At 38.4% G+C, this 20,111-nt stretch overlaps 2 protein-coding genes across 2 annotated transcripts in view; both read right to left on the reverse strand.

The window, feature by feature from the left end:
* Positions 1-2,281: 2,281 nt before the first annotated feature.
* LOC137175844 (ecto-ADP-ribosyltransferase 4-like) lies at positions 2,282-4,056 on the reverse strand. Its single transcript, XM_067581754.1, has 3 exons — positions 3,998-4,056; positions 3,754-3,835; positions 2,282-3,123 (listed from the first exon to the last, which is right to left on the reverse strand). Exons 2-3 carry the CDS (start codon positions 3,823-3,825, stop codon positions 2,365-2,367), a joined length of 831 nt encoding a protein of 276 aa, XP_067437855.1. The 5' UTR covers positions 3,826-3,835; positions 3,998-4,056; the 3' UTR covers positions 2,282-2,364.
* A 10,644-nt stretch (positions 4,057-14,700) lies between these two features.
* Positions 14,701-20,111, reverse strand: part of LOC137175993 (NACHT, LRR and PYD domains-containing protein 12-like) — a 190,581-nt gene continuing 185,170 nt past the window's right edge. Inside the window, exon 16 of the mRNA XM_067581962.1 lies at positions 14,701-14,989. Coding sequence (XP_067438063.1) covers positions 14,983-14,989 — 7 coding nt within the window. The 3' untranslated portion in view covers positions 14,701-14,982. The remainder of the gene's footprint in view (positions 14,990-20,111) is intronic.

The raw sequence follows: 20,111 nt of genomic DNA on the forward strand, positions 1-20,111 counted from the left end.
CAGGGGGCGCTGCAGGGTTAAAATCCCTGAGTGTTGGCTGGAAGGTGCTTCTTTACCAGCCTTCCTGCTGGATTTGTCTTTGCTCAGTTTAAACCGGTTTAAATGTTTTTGGTAATATGAAATTAATAAATAAATCTAATATATCTATAATATAATAAATATCTAATAATATAATATAATATAGTATTACTATGATTTTATCAATTAATCAGAAAATAGTGAAAAACCACTGAAATCTAGTTTTGAGAGTTTCAGTATTTAATTGTGTGCGTACATGTTGTATATTCCTTAATTATTATGTTTATTAAGGTCAAATCAGAACCTGTTTGTCCTCCAGCACAGATAAACTTTACAAACAATACAGAGTTAAAAGCTTCCTGCTTCTAAGATAAGATCAACTTTATTGATCCTGCAGGTCAATAAAAGAGTCACAAGAACAGACACAAAGAAAAGAAAACTGTTAAAAATATTTAAAACTAGAACAGAGTCAACAGAAAACTAATCTGCAATCATCAAATAATCATTTTTAGTGATTTTTTAAAGTGAAAATGACAAAAATTTGCTTATTTCAGCTTCTAAAATGTGATGATTTAATACTTTTCTGTGTCACAAACGACAGTAAACTGAATATATTTGGGTTTTGTACTGTTGCTCCGACAAAGACATTTAAAGACAGTTTATAGATAATAAAAATAATTGTTACTTGCAGCTCTAAACTAGAATATATGGTGGTGGAAAGTAACTAAGTACATTTACTCAAGTACTGTATATAAGTACAGTTTTGAGGTACTTGTACTTTACTTGAGTATTTCCATGTGATGCTACTTTATACTTCCACTCCACTACATTTCAGAGGGAAATATTGTACTCGGTACATCAAGCTCATAATACTTATGTACTTTTAGTTTTAATAGAGTATTTTTACATTATTGTATTTGTACTTTTACTGCAGTAAAGTATCAGAGTATCAGTATCTGTAGTGTTTAGTCTTAATTAGTTAAATGCAAGTTAGAAAGTTTCACAAACATGAAGAATGACGTATTTGAAGCATTAAAAGTTTACCAGCTGACCTCCAGACTACCTCAGAACTGAGACCATGTTTCTACAGTAGTAATTAGTGACACCTCCTGACCTGCAGCACCAAAGGACAAAACAAGAACTAAACATGGTTCATAACTGCTGGTTTGTTAACAACGTTGTGGAGAAAGCAACAAGAGAGAGTTTTAAGAGAAATATACTGCTGAGTTTTCTCAGCTTTGTGTCCTTGTAACAGACAATATTTTCTACTGTAGTGAACAGAGCTGAGCGGTTCCACACAGTTTCTCTCAGACATGTTTTCAGTTTAGAAACAAATAGTCTAAATTTACCCAGAATTCACAGCAAATTAGTCCTTAAAATAGTCAAGAACTAGACAACTGATGAGTACTAGTAACATCCAAACCTCAGTCAGAGTGTATCTCTGTTAAACCAGCTCAGGACTCACGGTTAACACACACACACACACACACACACACGGGCCTTTGCATATGCAAATCTCTTAAGTAGGTACTTTTCGTAACAGAGCAGTTAATATTCCAGATATTCCAGCATGAGGAAACCAGTGAAACGACACACTGGACACAGGTTGTTGAGCTGAATGTGTTTGGAGTCGTCTTCAGTTTTGTGGATTACAGTTTTTTTGGATATATTTTTCAGCTCAGATGAAAGTTTATTTGCCTCCTTTGTGTTTCAGAGACAGAGATCAAATAAAACCAAACACATCTGTGTGCCGTCGTCCCATCAGAGGTAAATAGCAAAATAACTTATTAAACTCTTCAGTTGTCTGTTTATCACTGCAAAGCTTTTATATCAACCTGATTACTCTGAAACATTTGCAACAGTCACCTGTCTGTGCAAAAGGTAAGAGAGCCAATAACCATCCTCTGTTATTCTGCAGAGTGGGTCCATATTTATTTATTGATTTAAGTTTATTCAGTTTAATTTTACCTTTAAATTTATTAAAGTGTCTAACTGAAGTTGGAAATCATCAATCAGGGAAATGTGTCTTCGACAACAGAACAGAAACACTGTTAGAGACAGTCAGTGTTCATGTCTGTGTTGGTAGTTTATCGTTCATCATTTTTATTATATCACACATGTATTGATTCCATACAGAGACACACAGTCTGCTGCACATAGAAATCAATGTCAAACAGCACAGATGCTCCTACATCTGATACTGTACACAGTAATAGATGATGTTGTGATGCACAATGATTGACTTCAGTACAGCTGTTGTAGAGATTAATAGATTTATTGATTGATTTATGAAGTTTGCAGAACAAAACTCATTTTATTGCATTTTCTCCATCAGTAGGAGGAGACTCAGCTCTCTGATTGACGTGCAAGTTTGCATTTTAGTTTACTCTGTTCTCCTGCACTCTTCAAAACATACAACTTCTTACAATCACTCAGAGCTCCCTGACGTTTTCCATCAGTGCTGGTTATCTTGAATGTTTCATAGGGGGGGATAATCACCTCTTTTTCATCTGGATATATCGAATAATCCTCCACGGAAGCTCCTGAACAGGTCGTAATTTTAAAGCAGGTCTCGCTACCATATTTAGTAAGGTCTTGTCTTGTAGAGCTGGAGGCAAACTCACCAAACCGAATTATGTCTTTTTCTTTGCCAGTGAATATATCTTTGCTTCTTCGATAAGTAATCGGACAGTCTTCGGTTTTTTGGATTTCATTCAGCTTTTGTATGGCAGTAGTCAGCCAGTAATGTAAACAGTGGAATTTGAAGGAGCTGGTGCCATAGATGTTCTTACTGGTCCGGACTGCTTTATTGAATTCTTTAGCTATGTATTTAGATGTATAAAGACAAATTGCCTGTCTCTGGTTTTTGGTGAGAACGTTGTTACCTTTGTTTAAACACTCTGTAATTGTTCGATGAGACCAGTATCTTTCAAAGTCTCCCCCTTTCTCATTCTCATTTTCAAAATATTTGTTCTCGACCTGTGTCTCCATGTCATTTGGGCAGTCACGGTAATCGGCATCAACAGATTCAGGAGCCTCGTCCAGTTTAATTGAGTTGAGGTTCTGGGAGGCAGAGGGACCGGGCTGGGAGGCAGAGGCACCGGGCTGGGGGGTAGAAGAGGGAAGGAACAGATGATGTTACACAACAAAGGTTTTATGATTTATTCAAACCAACTTCTAGAAATGACACTTATATAAACTACAACAGTAAATCCAGGTTGAAGGAAACGTAATGCAGTCTGAATGATGTTTTCTGTCAACATGATGAGAAAACGTTGACTGACGTGTTTCATTAGTTTGATCTTCAGTCTAATATCTGCTGGTAGTAACTCCAGCAGTATGAAACAGTCGTCTGCTTGTGTTCAGACTCTGGCAGCTCTTGGTTCAGGTCAGAGAAAGATCACAGTCTCTGTTTAATACACAAGAAAGTTCATCTACATGTAGCTTCACTCATTAACCGGCGGTGCAGTGATAGATAAAAGGTTGGATAAACACTATTTTACCTCACAGCTGTGAGGGCCTGATGGATGATAGATGGACCAATCAGTCTCTTTCTTAAAAACACATCTGGATTCACACACTGTCTACATGCTCTTTATTACAGATCCATGTTTGGAATATTACTGGTACTGAGCCAAGAATCAACCCGACTCCATGGAGTCAAACAAGTAAAGAAGTGAATGTAAATGTCCCTCAATGTATAACTTGATCTTTTTTTCAGAGTGTGGTTCTCACCTTCGGTTTCGTGGGCTTTGTCCAGCAAGGGACCAGAAGTACTGCAGCAAAGATCAGCAGGTGAGCCTTCATCTCTGCAGCTCTACAATGTTAACATGCACACATGAAGAAGTCTGACATGTACAACAGCCTGCAGTCTGCTGCCTGCTGTATTACACATATATAGAAAACTTTGCTACAAACCTAACATTAAAAATAGCATGATGATGATGATGATGATGATGATGATGGAAGATCAACTCACCAGTCTGATGTGAAGTTGAGCAGTAAGTGAAGCGTTGAGTCAAAAGGTTTGGTTGGACAACAGGTCCTTAATGTTTCTACAGGACTGATGATCACCTTTTTATACACATCACACACACACGCACACACATGCACACACACACACACACACACACACACACACACACACACATACAAGGATGTAAATTTGGTTTGAGAAGGGGCAGGTCCACAAAAAAAATCATCATGCCACATCATTGTGCTAAATTAATTTAGCATGATGAGTTTCTGAGTTTCACTTATTTTGTGACTTTCATACAGATTTCCATCAAAACTACAATTGTCCTTTTTCACCTAAACAAGAAAAACTATACACAATAAATACACATTAGAGCTGCTTTAAGATGTTTTTAAAATGATTTATAGATAGATAGATAAGTAGATAGTTATGACTTTATTGATCCCCGAAGGGAAATTCAATTCAATTATATACAAGTTCCAGGATGTAACTGCCAGAAATAATCATGAAAAAAGTGTGAAATATGGAAGAAATTGTAAACCTACAGTACAGACCAAAAATTTGGACACACCTTCTCATTCAATGAGTTTCCTTTCTTTTCATGACTATTGACATTGTAGATTCACACTGAAGGCATCAAAACTATGAATTAACACATGTGGAAATATGTACTTAACAAAAAAGTGTAAAACAACTGAAAATACGCCTTATATTCTAGTTTCTTCAAAGTAGCCACCTTTTGCTCTGATTACTGCTTTGCACACACTCTGCATTCTCTTGATGAGCTTCAAGAGGTAGTCACCTGAAATGGTTTTCACTTCACAGGTGTGCCCTGTCAGGTTTAATAAGTGGGATTTCTTGCCTTATAAATGGGGTTGGGACCATCAGTTGTGTTGTGCAGAAGTCAGGTGGATACACAGCTGATAGTCCTACTGAATAGACTGTTAGAATTTGTATTATGGCCAGAAAAAAGCAGCTGAGGTAAAGAAAAACGAGTGGCCATCATTACTTTAAGAACTGAAGGTCAGTCAGTCCGAAAAATTGGGAAAACTTTGAAAGTGTCCCCAAGTGCAGTCGCAAAAACCATCAAGCGCTACAGAGAAACTGGCTCACATGAGGACCGCCCCAGGAAAGGAAGACCAAGAGTCACCTCTGCTGCGGAGGATAAGTTCATCCGAGTCACCAGCCTCAGACATCGCATGTTAACAGCAACTCAGATTAGAGACCAGGTCAATGCCACACAGAGTTCTAGCAGCAGACACATCTCTAGAACAACTGTTAAGAGGAGACTGTGTGAATCAGGCCTTCATGGTAGAATAGCTGCTAGGAAACCACTGCTAAGGACAGGCAACAAGCAGAAGAGACTTGTTTGGGCTAAAGAACACAAGGAATGGACATTAAACCAGTGGAAATCTGTGCTTTGGTCTGATGAGTCCAAATTTGAGATCTTTGGTTCCAACCACCGTGTCTTTGTGCGACGCAGAAAAGGTGAACGGATGGACTCTACATGCCTGGTTCCCACCGTGAAGCATGGAGGAGGAGGTGTGATGGTGTGGGGGTTCTTTGCTGGTGACACTGTTGGGGATTTATTCCAAATTGAAGGCATACTGAACCAGCATGGCTACCACAGCATCTTGCAGCGGCATGCTATTCCATCCGGTTTGCGTTTAGTTGGACCATCATTTATTTTTCAACAGGAAAATGACCCCAAACACACCTCCAGGCTGTGTAAGGGCTATTTGACCAAGAAGGAGAGTGATGGGGTGCTGCGCCAGATGACCTGGCCTCCACAGTCACCGGACCTGAACCCAATCGAGATGGTTTGGGGTGAGCTGGACCGCAGAGTGAAGGCAAAAGGGCCAACAAGTGCTAAGCATCTCTGGGAACTCCTTCAAGACTGTTGGAAGACCATTTCAGGTGACTACCTCTTGAAGCTCATCAAGAGAATGCCAAGAGTGTGCGAAGCAGTAATCAAAGCAAAACGTGGCTACTTTGAAGAAACTAGAATATAAGACATATTTTCAGTTGTTTCACACTTTTTTGTTAAGTATATAATTCCACATGTGTTAATTCATAGTTTTGATGCCTTCAGTGTGAATCTACAATGTCAATAGTCATGAAAAGAAAGGAAACTCATTGAATGAGAAGGTGTGTCCAAACTTTTGGTCTGTACTGTATATTATATTCAACATCAATAACATTTATTCCTCATATTTCCCTCTCAGCTGTGGCTAAAGGCAGGGATTCCCAGTTTCACCAGTAATATTTGTAGCAGCTATGGAGCCATGGATCTCCAGAAAGGTTAATTTAAATATCATGAACATGGAAATGTCTAATTATATGCAGATGATTTCATCTTATACATTTAAACTCCATAAAGTCAGAACGTTCAGTACGTTGGTGTGGCAATCCACCTCTTGCACTTGACTTAAATGAAGAAAGAAACAGTTTCTCAACACAGTATTGTCACACTTTCTTTAATGCTCAGAGCAGCTCACTCACACTGATACTGACATACAAGCTGCTGCAGAGGACGGAGCCCTGAAGAGTGGGGTGAATCCTCCTTTATCTGTTTCACACCAACCTCTAGGAGTAGTTGTCACTACTATATGCTGATTATACCCAAACAGACATGGAAGGATCTGCTTCAGCATGATCAGATGTTCTTTATTCTCTTTCACACAGGAACAAACTGTTCAGACACACAAACATGGTTTCTATGACTGTCACTAAGCATTTTTAACTTTTCACAAGTTCACGCACACATACATATAAATATTTGAACAACATTTTCCCTCCCAACATCCACTGTCTAATGAGAATAAAGACAAAGTAGAACACTTCGCCGCTGATGTCACATGACCTCCTGTATACAGATGACAATGCTGGTTGATGTCCGCCATCTTGTCTGCATCCAGGTTCTTCTCTTTTAGGGGCCCTGGGGGTCTGGGGCCTCAGGACAGTTGCCCACTGTGCCTGGTTGATAAAGACCCTGCATGATGGTTCCTGGTTATAAAGACCAGTTGTCATGTAGCAACGGTTCCGGGGCTAAATATGACTCTGCATTAAACACTTCCTTATAAATGTGTAAAGTCCCAACAAATATAATATTGTATCAACAATACTGAGTCCGTAAAATATTAGAAGAGTAAATACTTTGACTAAATACTTATTGATCGGTCTGATCCCATGAGGGGAATGTGCTGTATGTACAATGATGACCAGATGATGAGTCATGGTCCATATTAAAATCAATCCTCTGATGCTGGGATCGAGTGTTTCTACCAGGCACAGACTACAAGTCCTCAAGTCTTTTCACTTTTACTAGTCTTTAACAGTAAAAACAACACTGTTTATAAAAAGAGATCCCATAATGCATTGCAATTTATAGTAATACACTGTAAATGAAAATATAAATATTTTACTTTTGAATGTAAACTATACAAATCCAGAAGGTGTTAATAATGATATAATAATATAATTGTTCCAACAGTGAGTTACTGTAATCACCATTATATTACAGTAGTGAACTGTAACAATGGTTTAGACTATATTACTGGGAATTTAGCAGCACTTCAATATGTAAATTACAGCAAAAGATAACAGTGTTAAGTGAACTATTATAAAAGGTGATACTGACAAATGCAAATCACATTTCTTAGTGTGCTCCAAATGATCTTATTGCTGTGAAAGGCTCGTCTTATTTAGAGTCCAAGTGAGTCTTTGTGTGTGTAGATAATTCAAATTAAGACGGTTTTACTATTTTATTCTGTCATTCAAATCATTTGGTTTGCAGCTGCAAAGGCCAAATAAATGACCTTCATAGTAGAGTCTTAGACAGAGTTGTAAGCTCCATAAAATGTTACCAGAAGTCCTCTCTGACTCCATCTGATGTGTTTTGGAGGACAAAGTGTTGATCGATGTTCACCTGTAAAAGAGTCAGTAACACAACGGTTTGTGTGTGTGTGTGTGTGTGTGTGTGTGTGTGTGTGTGTGTGTGTGTGTGTGTGTGTATGTGTGAGTGTGTGTGAGTGTGTTTGTGTGTGTGTATGAGTGTGTGTGTGTGTGTGTTTGTGTGTGTGTGTGTGTGTGTGTGTGTGTGTGTGTGTGTGTGTGTGTGTGTGTGTATGTGTGAGTGTGTGTGAGTGTGTTTGTGTGTGTGTATGAGTGTGTGTGTGTGTGTGTTTGTGTGTGTTTGTGTGTGTGTGTGTGTGTGTGAGTGTGTGTGTGTGTGTGTAAATGTGAAATGAGAAGAGGTAGATAAAAGTAGGAAATTACAGCTACATACTTAACAGCACCAAAACATTTTAGTCTTTTTGGTGGTTTGTCAAACATGGTTTGGATTAAAAAAGGATTGGATTTTTCACTCATACAGTCCTTATGAGTGAGTAGCTTTTAGAGTTTAGAGTATCCAACTCTTCATCATTTTCACTTAAATTATATGTTTGTTAGCTTTGATTGCTGCTTATGCAGTCAGATTTGCTCTTAATTCCAACAAATCCTTGTATAATGTGAATTTATCTGTCTGTTAACTTCCTGCATGGTCCACTCTCGCCTCTCAGACAAGAATCATAATGAAAATATTTGTCTTTGCTTTTAGGGGAAATATAGACCCCTCACCATAATGATAAGGTGACAGAGGCAGGAATTACAACATGTACTAAACATTTCTTAATGTGTGGTAAACACTTGCAAAAATTCTCATGAAAAACTGTCACTCTGCAAAAGGGAAGTCAGATCTTTCTCTGAACATTATCAGCATCAATCATGTGGTTTCAGTTGAAGACGGTTTATCTTGCTGAAGCAGAAAGAAGCACATCTTACACCATACTTGTGAATTTTTTTCCTCCTGAGAGAGGAAGCTGGTTTGTGAAAGATGAAAGTAGCTTTTTAAATTCAACAAGAAGAAGAAAGAGGAAGCTGAGGTCAGAACAGCATCTTCATCTCTGTGACTAAAGAGCAGAAACTTCATCTGGAAACTCAAAGACAAACTTTAGTTGAAGTGTAAGATGGGATAATTTAACTGTATCATTCATCCTTCTACATTTGAAGAACTCTGAATCCTGAATCTGAACACTGACTCCTGCTTGATGGGCTTTATTAAATGCACATTTATCTGTGCTCAAGTATAAAATTCCTCCATATTGATGGTCTTAAATTATATACGTGAGTCTCTTTGTCTCTGCATTCTGCTGAGGTTGAATTTGGAAAGATGACTTTGTCCAGTCTTGTCTTACCGATCCTTGCTGTTAATCTCTTGTGAAGTTTATTTGAAATTATTATTATCCACAAGTTGTTTATATCTGTGGAAATAAAATGTCTAACTATTTAGAAAAGTATGAAAACAACAGAGAATACTGGAGCTTTTGTTTTCTGTCTGATAAAGTCTCAGATGATTTGAGTTGCATTTACTGTGCAGGTCTTGAACAGTTGCACTGGTGAGAAGGCCTGAGATGAAATAATCATTAAATCCATATCTGTATAATTCACATGTTTATATGAACAAAGGATTAGATGAGGACTGTACATGTGATGTGAAAGGTTGCACGTAGTGATGAACCCACAGTAAATTATTAGCAGACTCTGCAGTTCCCCTCAGCTCCAATCAGCCTTTTACACTGTTTGAACTCATTGTTTTGGTTTCACACATTTAGAGACTTGCGGGTGAATAAAGTGGAACAGCTAAAGATATTCATATTTGTAGACATGGACAAAGACACCACTCCACACTGAAGCTACAGGTGGAGGTGTGATGGTGCAGATGTGACGGGGCAGGTGGACTAAATTCAAATAAACTTTATTGGCATGACAGATCAGAAACCTATATTGCCAAAGCAGTACAGAAAATTATAAACATTGACAGATGATTAATAATTATACAATAATATGTAAATATAAACAATAATATTAAATGCAATATAATAAAAGGCATTTTTACAGATGTAATCACACAGAAACATTTACTGTGTTACAACAGTCGACATACGTCTAATCACAAGATACTTATCTTCTGATCGTTATGTTTGGTTTATTTAGATTTCCATGTTTTATTGATCGACAGGATTTTAAATAGTTGTTTTTTTATTGTTGTAGCTGTTGAGAGAAGTGAGACAGAGTTAAAACCTCAGAGATACTTTATATTTACAGACAATACATACTTTTTATTGCCTCCATGTAGATTATTGAGCATCATCAATACTGCAGAAAGAAATAATTTTAATCACAACAAAAAACAACCGTAGTTACTAAACATGGAACTGATTTCATGTGTAAAGATGTGATATTGATCAGAGGTTTATTTATATGTGATAATATGTTTATCTGTTGACTTATTCACTGTTAATATGGATGTTATATGGACAGTTTTCATTGAAGCTAATCTAAATTAACAAACAAAAACATGTTCAGATCTAAACTACTGTGAGTGAACATAATTTAAAACCTTTATTAAACAATTTTAGTATTTCAGTGTTATTCAGTCCAAAGACCACTAGATGGCAGCAGAAGACCTGATTTATTCCTTATTAAACATGAATCTGATATTCATGTAAAAACATCTTGAAAGATGAAGGGAAACATTCAGGGAGGATTATTTATATAAATGTAAGATAATAGTGAAACATGCTTGTTGTCATTGTTCATTGTCTGTCTCGAGGAGACGGGAGGTTAATTGGTGTCTTCTCATATTAAACTGCAGTGGACACAAAGAGCTGCAAGTGCTGAGGACAGATTTAGACCCTGAACACACACTGAGCAGCAGTGGTGGAAAAACAGCGCCGCCTCCATCATTGCAGGCTCAGAGAGAAGAGAAGACGTTTGTAGAGAAAACAGAGATGTTTGTGTCCGTCAGATGAAGGTCGTCTGCATCTTAAAACACGAGTGTGAAACATGAACCTGCTGTTTTTGTGGAGTCGCTCATTAAAGCAGCAAGAATTACTGCCGATTACTGTCTGTAATCATTTCACACACATGATGCTGTAAAAGTAATGTAACACTATGTCTGTCTTTAGCAGCCCCCGATCGGCTCCCAGTCAGCGCCAAGTCAGCCCCCGGTCGGCCCTTTGTCGGCCCCAGTCAGCCCCCGGCCCTTGGTTGGCTGTTTGTCGGCATGCCACCCAGAATGAAACATGAGGATTTTGTAGATTATAACCTTTATTTTAATAGTATATAATAATTATAGTGGTTCAACAAATGATTATTTTCATTATTGATTATTTGATTATTATTGTTTAGTCTCAGAAAATCTTCAAAAATGTCGTCACAGGTTCGTAACACCCGAAGTCAACAACTTACTTGCTCTCCTAAACAACACATGAAAACCTCAAAATGTGTATTTTACTGCAGAATAAGATTAAGAAAACTACAAGAACTACAGAATGTTTTGATTAAACAATTAATTCATTATCAAAATAGTTGTGATCATTTTTCTGTCAATCGACTAAATGTTTCAGCGCTCATGATGCTGTAAAAGAAACGTAACACTAGTTCCGTTTTTTAAAGGCCCCTGATTGGTCCCTCGTCGGTCGTTTGTTGCAGGATTTAAGACGATTAGTTCCAGTCAGACAGGTTTGATGGAGCAGCGGTTCATCCTGTCAGTTTGTTGTTTGAGCAGCTGATAAAAAGTTCAAACATTTAGTTTGTAGATTATTGAGCTGCAACAATTTGTTGATTAATCGATTAGTTGTGAACTATATTGATAATCAATTAAACATTTAAGAAGAAAAAGTCAAAATTCTCTGATTCCATCTTTCTTAATGTGAATATTATCTGGTTTCTTTAGTCTCTATGACAGCAAACTGAATATCTTTGTTATGGACAAAACAAGACATTTGATGACGTCGTCTTCAACTCTGAGATATTTGTAATATCTCAGAGTGATATTACTTGACAGATTAATCGATAATGATTGACAGATTAATCGATAATGAAAATAATCATTAGTTGCAGCCCTAATAGATCACGACCTTTATTTTAATGCCCTTTGATGACTGTATGTTAAAAAAAATGTATATTTTAGATCAGAACATCAGTTTTCTGTCTCTGTAGATGACTTTAGTCTCATTTTTATTTTGCATTTGAACTTCGAGGGATCAAACACGTCTCGTCTCTTGGTGTATTTCTTCGTTTTGTCGCAGCATTGGTGTGTGAATAAAGTTTCTTGCAGCTTCTCTGCAGGATTTTAATTTGAACTGATGGAGACAGAAACCCGCAGAGACAAACTGAGCTCTCCTCCATCTGAACATCTGACCGCTGAGCATGCTGGGAAGGCAGGACGGCCATCAGATAGAATATACATCTCTCTGTGTCTGATAATAATGAACGAGACGTGTTTTTAAAGAGGACTGAGAGTCGACCAGCGCAGAGACGCTGCTGAAGAGTTTTTATTGTTTGAATGTTGTTCAGGACTTTAAATGAGCTCATCTGCCTGCAGAGTGTTTACAGGCTGTGATGTTTTACAGTCACAATAATGAACTCTGCAGATCTCTGGCTCCTCCGTGTGGACGCCGACTGAACTGCAGCTTCATTCAGAAAAGGGACAAAACACTGCATCAGCTCCATTTTCTGCTGATTGTTGGAAAAAGTAGCGTTTAGTTTACACATTGAGTTTCTGTCATCAACAGCAGCGTTTACACTCATTATTCATAAAGCAGCAGCTGTTTATTCTAAAGGAAAGTGCTTTTTCTGTAATTGATCACCTCTCAGGAATAAATATTAGACTCTCACACTGTTTGTTTCATTTTTACACATTGTAATAAATGGAAATACAGAATATAAATGGAATCGGTAACAACTGGGCATAGCCTAGCAACATATAATGTAGCATAGCACAGCTAAGCAAGAATGTTTAACTCAATCAATGTACTGTACATGTATTGATTTGGCTAATGTTATTACATTAGTATAGTGAGCTAGGCAACTGCCTCATATGCCCGTTCAATGGCAAGATGAACCCCAAAGGGTCAAACTGACTGGCCAGTGCTTGATATGCCATCCTCATCGTCAGCACAGCATGTACGATGGGCCAGTATTGGTAGCCAAGGGTATCAGCAGCACAGTTCCATGAAAGTTCTAAGGCTGGCTCCCATAGGTCAGTCCGGTTTTGACTTAGCCACTGAAGATCTCGCATCAGGGGGAAGATGGGCTGCCACAGTTGGTTGATAGTTTGCCCACTGTCTGAGATCCAACCTTCCTTCAGCCAGCAGGATACACTCTCTGGTTTACTCTTTGTGTGGCGGAAGGTATGGTGGGGATGATCTCAAGGCAGTTGTCCATGTAGAAGCTCCTCTGCACTGACTGTAGCTGTCTATGTGATTACAAGCATGTTGCTGCAAAGCAAAGATGACACAGCATGAGCTGCTCATTGTACCATATGTCAGCACCCGCCATTTGTACACATCCAGTGGGTCTTCACAGCGTAGGTCTCTCCAGATGAACTGAAGGAGCTGTTGGTCCTGAGCAGGGGGGAGGAGGGGGGGGCGGAGGGTGCTCGAGTGCCTGCCCCTTTGCCCCTTGATGTCCAAAGTGCCCTTTTTGTCTGGGGTGCCCTGGTCTCCTGTCCTCTGGGGTGGGGTGGGAGTGAAGGTAGGGAAGGACGGGGGAATCTCTCTCCCCACAAGAACAGGCTCTCTCCCATTGGTTCTGGGGGCTGTTCAGGATGGGTGGGTTGGCGACATGGTGCGCTCTCCAACAGCAAGCATCCTCCCCAGGGTCTGGAGGCGGCTAAGGAAGGGAATACCCCAGCCTCATGCAGAAATAAGCAAAAATCCAAACTCAAATTTGGAAGGAAAGATAGGATTAAAAAGAAAGGGCAGGGGAAAAAAGGTACAAGAAACTACAGTGTACACTGCCGAAGCTGCCCTGGAAAAAAACACCCTTAGTGGTGCTGTTAAAAAACGCACACCACAGTCTTTTTGCTCAAACCTAACAACCACTGACCTCAGCACCTATGTAACATAAGATGGAAAATGAAATCAACTTGATATTAATAATAAAAATAAGATGAAATAAAGTGAAAATAGAATAAGAGTCTTTCTTGCTCTTAATTAAACAACATTTTTACCATGTTTTAACGTCAGTGTCAATGTTGTTGATAACACAACAGACGAGTACACAAGATCCTCTCAACTAATATTTCTTTATTATATTCTTTAATGTATTTTAATGAATATTATACCACAGTCTGAGTGAATACGCTTTTCTGATTGGCTGGCAGTAATACAAAAAAGGCAACATAATGGGCAGTAATATACTGAGAGACTTTATCTACCAAAAACAAAGGAACACTGATGTGGAAACATACTCTGCGGTTATGCTTAATGACACCTTACGTGAATTTTATGCCTCAGTTAAGGCTGGCAGCAAGTACAGCCCAGCAAGTTGTCATGACAACAGTAAGCTCTTGCTACATTACCTTTCGATTTTGAGTGCAGAATTTTCACCAAAAATTTGCAAATGCTTTGTAAAACTTAATGATGTTTTCTGATGTAGGTGAATGCTCCATTTTAGTGCTGCTGGATCTTAGTGCAGCTTTTGACACTGTGGAATAATGATTGAAAGGCTTAGACAGTGTGTGGGTTTCTCAGGGAGTGCCTAGGACTGGTTCTCCTCCTACCTCTCAGATAGGAGTTTTTCTTTGTCTCTCGGTCCTTACATGTCCGAAACTGCTGCTCTTTTCTTTGGTGTGCCCCAAGGTTCTGTTTTGTGTGATTCTGAGACACTTGATAAATATGGGCCCAGGGTCAGAGTCTGACTTATAACACCTGTTTTTTTTTATCTTTTCTCCATCAAACAGCTCCTGTATAACACATCTGTAAAGTGCTGATTCAACAAAATCCAGAGGTAACTGTTCAGTTTGTAGTCAGTTAAGAGACTTAAGTGAAGATGACAAAATCCTGATCCAGACTCCGGTCCAGATGGATCATCAGGATGCAGCTGATCCTCTCTCAACACACACTCTTGGTTGTTCACTCATACTCTTACAGAGATCATCACCATCTGATGAGAGAAGAAGAAACAACAGAGGTCATAAATCAATGTTTAGTGAGACTCACTTCATCAGCTGTCAGTCAGTGATGCAGCACATCCAGTATAAAGAGCAGCACAGACTTCAGTCCTGTTTAGACCAGAAGTGGAACAGCTGTGCAGCGTAGCCTGCTTCCTTTCAGCTCTCATGTTAACGTGTTGAACACACTGAGCTCCAAGCTGACAGACCTGCAAAGACTTTCAGTCTCAAGTTTGTTTACTCTGCAGATTTCACTGAAGTACATAGAGGAAATAAACTGTTGACAGGCTGACATTATGATGATCCACAATAACACAATGACAAAGTCACTCTGCTCATCAACAAGATGCCAACTGTGTGTCTTTCCTGCCTTTGACCCCTGCTGATTTGACCTTTTTGATCCTGTCTGAATGCAGCAGCCCCCCTCCTATTTTTGCCCCCTTGAGTTTCCCCCCCTTACTACACTGCCTTAATCCTGTATGCAGATGCCCTACCTCCCTACCTTTTGGTTACCAATTGTTTGATCTTATGTTATAAAGTGTTTCCATCCCTTCTGCTCTGGGTCAGTCTACTGTATCAGACCAGCTCTGTGTCACTAAGCTCACTGCATTTCCGGAACGCTATTAAACCACTTCCACCACAGCAAACTTTGAACAAGGACTTATACAGACACTAATTACAATCAAAAAAAGTCACAGGTGTGGAAACTTACCCTTCATAGCCATTTAAACCTGTGTCTGTCAACTTGTATGTATATTATCAGGTCAAACATTCAAGGGTTAACTTTTGATCAGGGCCATTTTGGTGATTTCAACTGTCATATGATGTAAAAAGAGCAAATACAATTATGTGAAAATAAATGGCTTCACCTGACCACTATCCCTAAATAAACAAAAGTCATTTTTTCTAAAATATGGCCGATATTTCACAAATTCTACCAGGGTATGTAAACTTATGAGCACAACTATATAAATGTGATGTGATGTGTGTGTGTGTGTGTCTATGATGTGTATAAAGAGGAGATCATGAGTCCTGTAGAAACATTAAGGTCCTGTTGTCTAACCAAACCTTTTGACCCAGCAGTTTCCTTCAACCTGTATTTACTGTTGCAGTTTATACAAGTGTAATTTCTATTAGTTGGTTTGAATACATCATAAAACCTTTGTTGTGTAACATCACCTGTTCCTTCCCTCTTCTGCCCCCCAGACCTCCAGCTCACTTCCACTGAACATGGTTCCTGAAGCTGCTGATGACATGTATGAAGGCTGCACTGAGGACATGGAGAAGAAGGTCAAGGAAGAACATTCATCTTAATCCATTTAAACAAATCTGGCAAGAAGCAGAACAATGTCCAAACAAAGATAAAGACCCAGAGGATGAATCTCTCACCAAAAACCACATGCAGGGAATCTGTGTTTATTCATCTGACAACATTTATAAAGAATTCAATGAAGCAGTCCAGACCGGTAGGAGCATCTATAGCAGCATCTTCTGATCCCATTCTTTACATTTCTGGCTGATTTCTGACATACAAACCCTGAATAACAATCATCACTGTGACATTACTTATTGAAGAACTGATGTTGCATTCACTGGCAAAGTTAACAACATAATTCAGTTTGGTACGTTTGCCTCCAGCTGTTACCTGAAGCTTTATTCAATAACAGATGAGGAAGAGGTTCTTACCCCCCCGTGAAACATTCAAGATAAGAGACGGACTTTATTTTGAAGAGTGCAGGAGATAAAAGTTACCTAAACTACAAAGTTTCACACTAATGAGAGCAGAGTTTCCTCCAACTGCAGCTTTTGCATCGTGTCATAATGTCTTTAATGTTTTATGTAAAACACTTTGACTCACCTTGTTGTTGAAATGTGATTTACAAATAAACTTACTTTGCCTTCTGATACACAAATCTGTTTTCAGTTTTTGGACTTTTTCTCTAATCTTTGATTTTTGCTGAAATATTGGATCATTTGAACATTTATTAAAATGAAAGCATGTGAGAAGTTTAGAGGGAAAAATCACTATTTGGTGGAGCTGTTAACAACTTAACAGCATCTCTGCTTGTTGTTGAAGAGTTTTTATTATTTGAATGTTGTTCAGGACTTTAAATGAGTTCATCTGCCTGCAGAGTGTTTACAGGCTGTGATGTTTTACAGTCAGAATGATGAACTCTGCAGATCTCTGGCTCCTCCGTGTGGACGCCGACTGAACTGCAGCTACTATCCATCTAACACATTGTTTAGCATGTTATACAGCTCTGGACAGGCTGAAACATAAAACCATCTCAGAAAATACAGTCTACATACATTAGTAATGAATCCTTAATAATATTTAATCCATACACCTGTTTTAATTGCAAAAATCCTCATTATGTGACCGACCTCACAAACTGTTGTAGGATGAAGGTTACAGGCGGTTCTGACCCAAAGACAACAGAACAATCTAAAGAGGTGTGACTGAGCAAACTAGTGAGTAGTACTGTAGTACTGTAGTACTGTAGTACTATGAATGGAATAATGTCAGCTACAACAACTACAACATGTTTTTAAGGGGACTTTATTCACCTAATGGTCAGTTTCATAAAGGATTCATGATCTTCTACCATAAAGGCCAGTTTCCTCCATCATAAGGGGATCTTATAGTATCTCATGTTGTTCACTGGAAGGCACTTCAACATGTTTTTCTCTCATACAGCATCACTGTCACATTACTTACTGAAAAACCAACCTTACATTCACTGACAAACACAGTTCGGTTTGGTATATTTGCCTCCAGCTCTACAAGAACAGACCTTTATCTCTTCAGTAACAAGACCTGCTTTAAACCTGAGACTTGAAGAATTAATCAGTGTTTGACACAGAGGAGGAAGAGATGCCTACCCACCTGTAGTGACCACTTTGACTATCAAAAAGGCCTCAACAGTCTATTTACCAATCATAGACTAAAGAAAGCCTAATATTCATTTATAATTATTACCACACAGTCAAAAACTGTTTGCTTCTCCCAAGTCAGCAACACCTGTGTCAGGTAACCTCTGATTATATTAACTTCTGTCTGACTGACAGCAGCACTACTCCCCCTAGTGGTGGGAGGTTCACCAAACAAAACATTAACAAAAAACCCCACATGAAACATTCAAGATAACCAACATAAGTGACAGTCAGGCAGCTCTGAGGGATTGTAACGTGCTCTTGATGATGTACTCCGGTTCTGAAGTGGCACATTTTCTCCATCTACTACGACCTCTTACACACAAAATGTGCTGGTGCCCTCTATCGTTTTAATTTTCCTCCAGCTGTTAGTAGATAGAAATGAGGCTCAATCTATGGTTAAAACCATAAAGGTTCAGTCTGCCCACCCAGAAGGTGCATCCTGGCCAATCCCAGGGGTTGCAGAGTTCTGGCGGAGCAGAGTCAGTCCCCTCCTGTTCATGGACAGGCGGGTTCAACTCCTGAATACGGTTACTCCATTAATCAAAGTATTTACAATTTAGCAATTGCATGATTCTTAATTTTGCATTTTTGATAGTAGCTTTAGTGTTTGGAGAATGAAACAAGCAGAACGGTGCTTAACATGATAGTGTTATCATGGATGATGGGATTACGTTAGTGGTACATTTCTTGGCTTAAAGGGAGTGGAATAATTCACACCGGGGTGTGAATTGGTCTTCCCATCTTGCTGGCTCTTGTAGCTTGAAGGTTTGGGTCAGTGGTCTGGTTTGGTGACCATGCAGGAGATGGGGGTTCCTTATCTGATCCTTTCTGTTTGCAGGAGGTTGTTTAGATGGTCAGTGAGTTTGGGACTCTCACTTATATATTATTGGCCAGCATTCATGGGAGGTTGACATAAGGCTTCTGCTGTCTGCCTTCAAAACATGCAGGGACTTTATCCTACAGCTGCAATGATTAGTCAACAGAAAACTAATCTGTAACAATTTTAATAATCAAATAATTATTTTTAATGATTTTTTTAAAAGTGAAAGTCAAAAATTGGCTTATTTCAGCTTCTAAAATACTTTTCTGTGTCACATATGACAGCAAACTGAAAATCTTTGGGTTTTGTACTGTTGCTCCGACAAAACAAGACATTTGAAGACAGTTTATCAATAATAAAAGTAATTGTTATTTAGCAGCTCTAAATTAGAATATATCGTAATCCATCAGAAGATGGCAGTGGTGGAAGGTTACTAACTTTGAGGTACTTAACTGTTTTTACTGGTATACTGGTATAGTGGTATACTGTTTCAACTGGTATGTAACTGTTTAATGAAATGATCCTGTAATGCTGTCCATCAGTCAGCAGGGGGCGCTGCAGGGTTAAAATCCCTGAGTGTTGGCTGGAAGGTGCTTCTTTACCAGCCTTCCTGCTGGATTTGTCTTTGCTCAGTTTAAACCGGTTTAAATGTTTTTGGTAATATGAAATTAATAAATAAATCTAATATATCTATAATATAATAAATATCTAATAATATAATATAATATAGTATTACTATGATTTTATCAATTAATCAGAAAATAGTGAAAAACCACTGAAATCTAGTTTTGAGAGTTTCAGTATTTAATTGTGTGCGTACATGTTGTATATTCCTTAATTATTATGTTTATTAAGGTCAAATCAGAACCTGTTTGTCCTCCAGCACAGATAAACTTTACAAACAATACAGAGTTAAAAGCTTCCTGCTTCTAAGATAAGATCAACTTTATTGATCCTGCAGGTCAATAAAAGAGTCACAAGAACAGACACAAAGAAAAGAAAACTGTTAAAAAACTAAAACTAGAACAGAGTCAACAGAAAACTAATCTGCAATCATCAAATAATCATTTTTAGTGATTTTTTAAAGTGAAAATGACAAAAATTTGCTTATTTCAGCTTCTAAAATGTGATGATTTAATACTTTTCTGTGTCACAAACGACAGTAAACTGAATATATTTGGGTTTTGTACTGTTGCTCCGACAAAGACATTTAAAGACAGTTTATAGATAATAAAAATAATTGTTACTTGCAGCTCTAAACTAGAATATATGGTGGTGGAAAGTAACTAAGTACATTTACTCAAGTACTGTATATAAGTACAGTTTTGAGGTACTTGTACTTTACTTGAGTATTTCCA

Source organism: Thunnus thynnus, chromosome 23 (genome assembly GCF_963924715.1).
Source record: "Thunnus thynnus chromosome 23, fThuThy2.1, whole genome shotgun sequence".
NCBI lineage: Eukaryota > Metazoa > Chordata > Actinopteri > Scombriformes > Scombridae > Thunnus > Thunnus thynnus.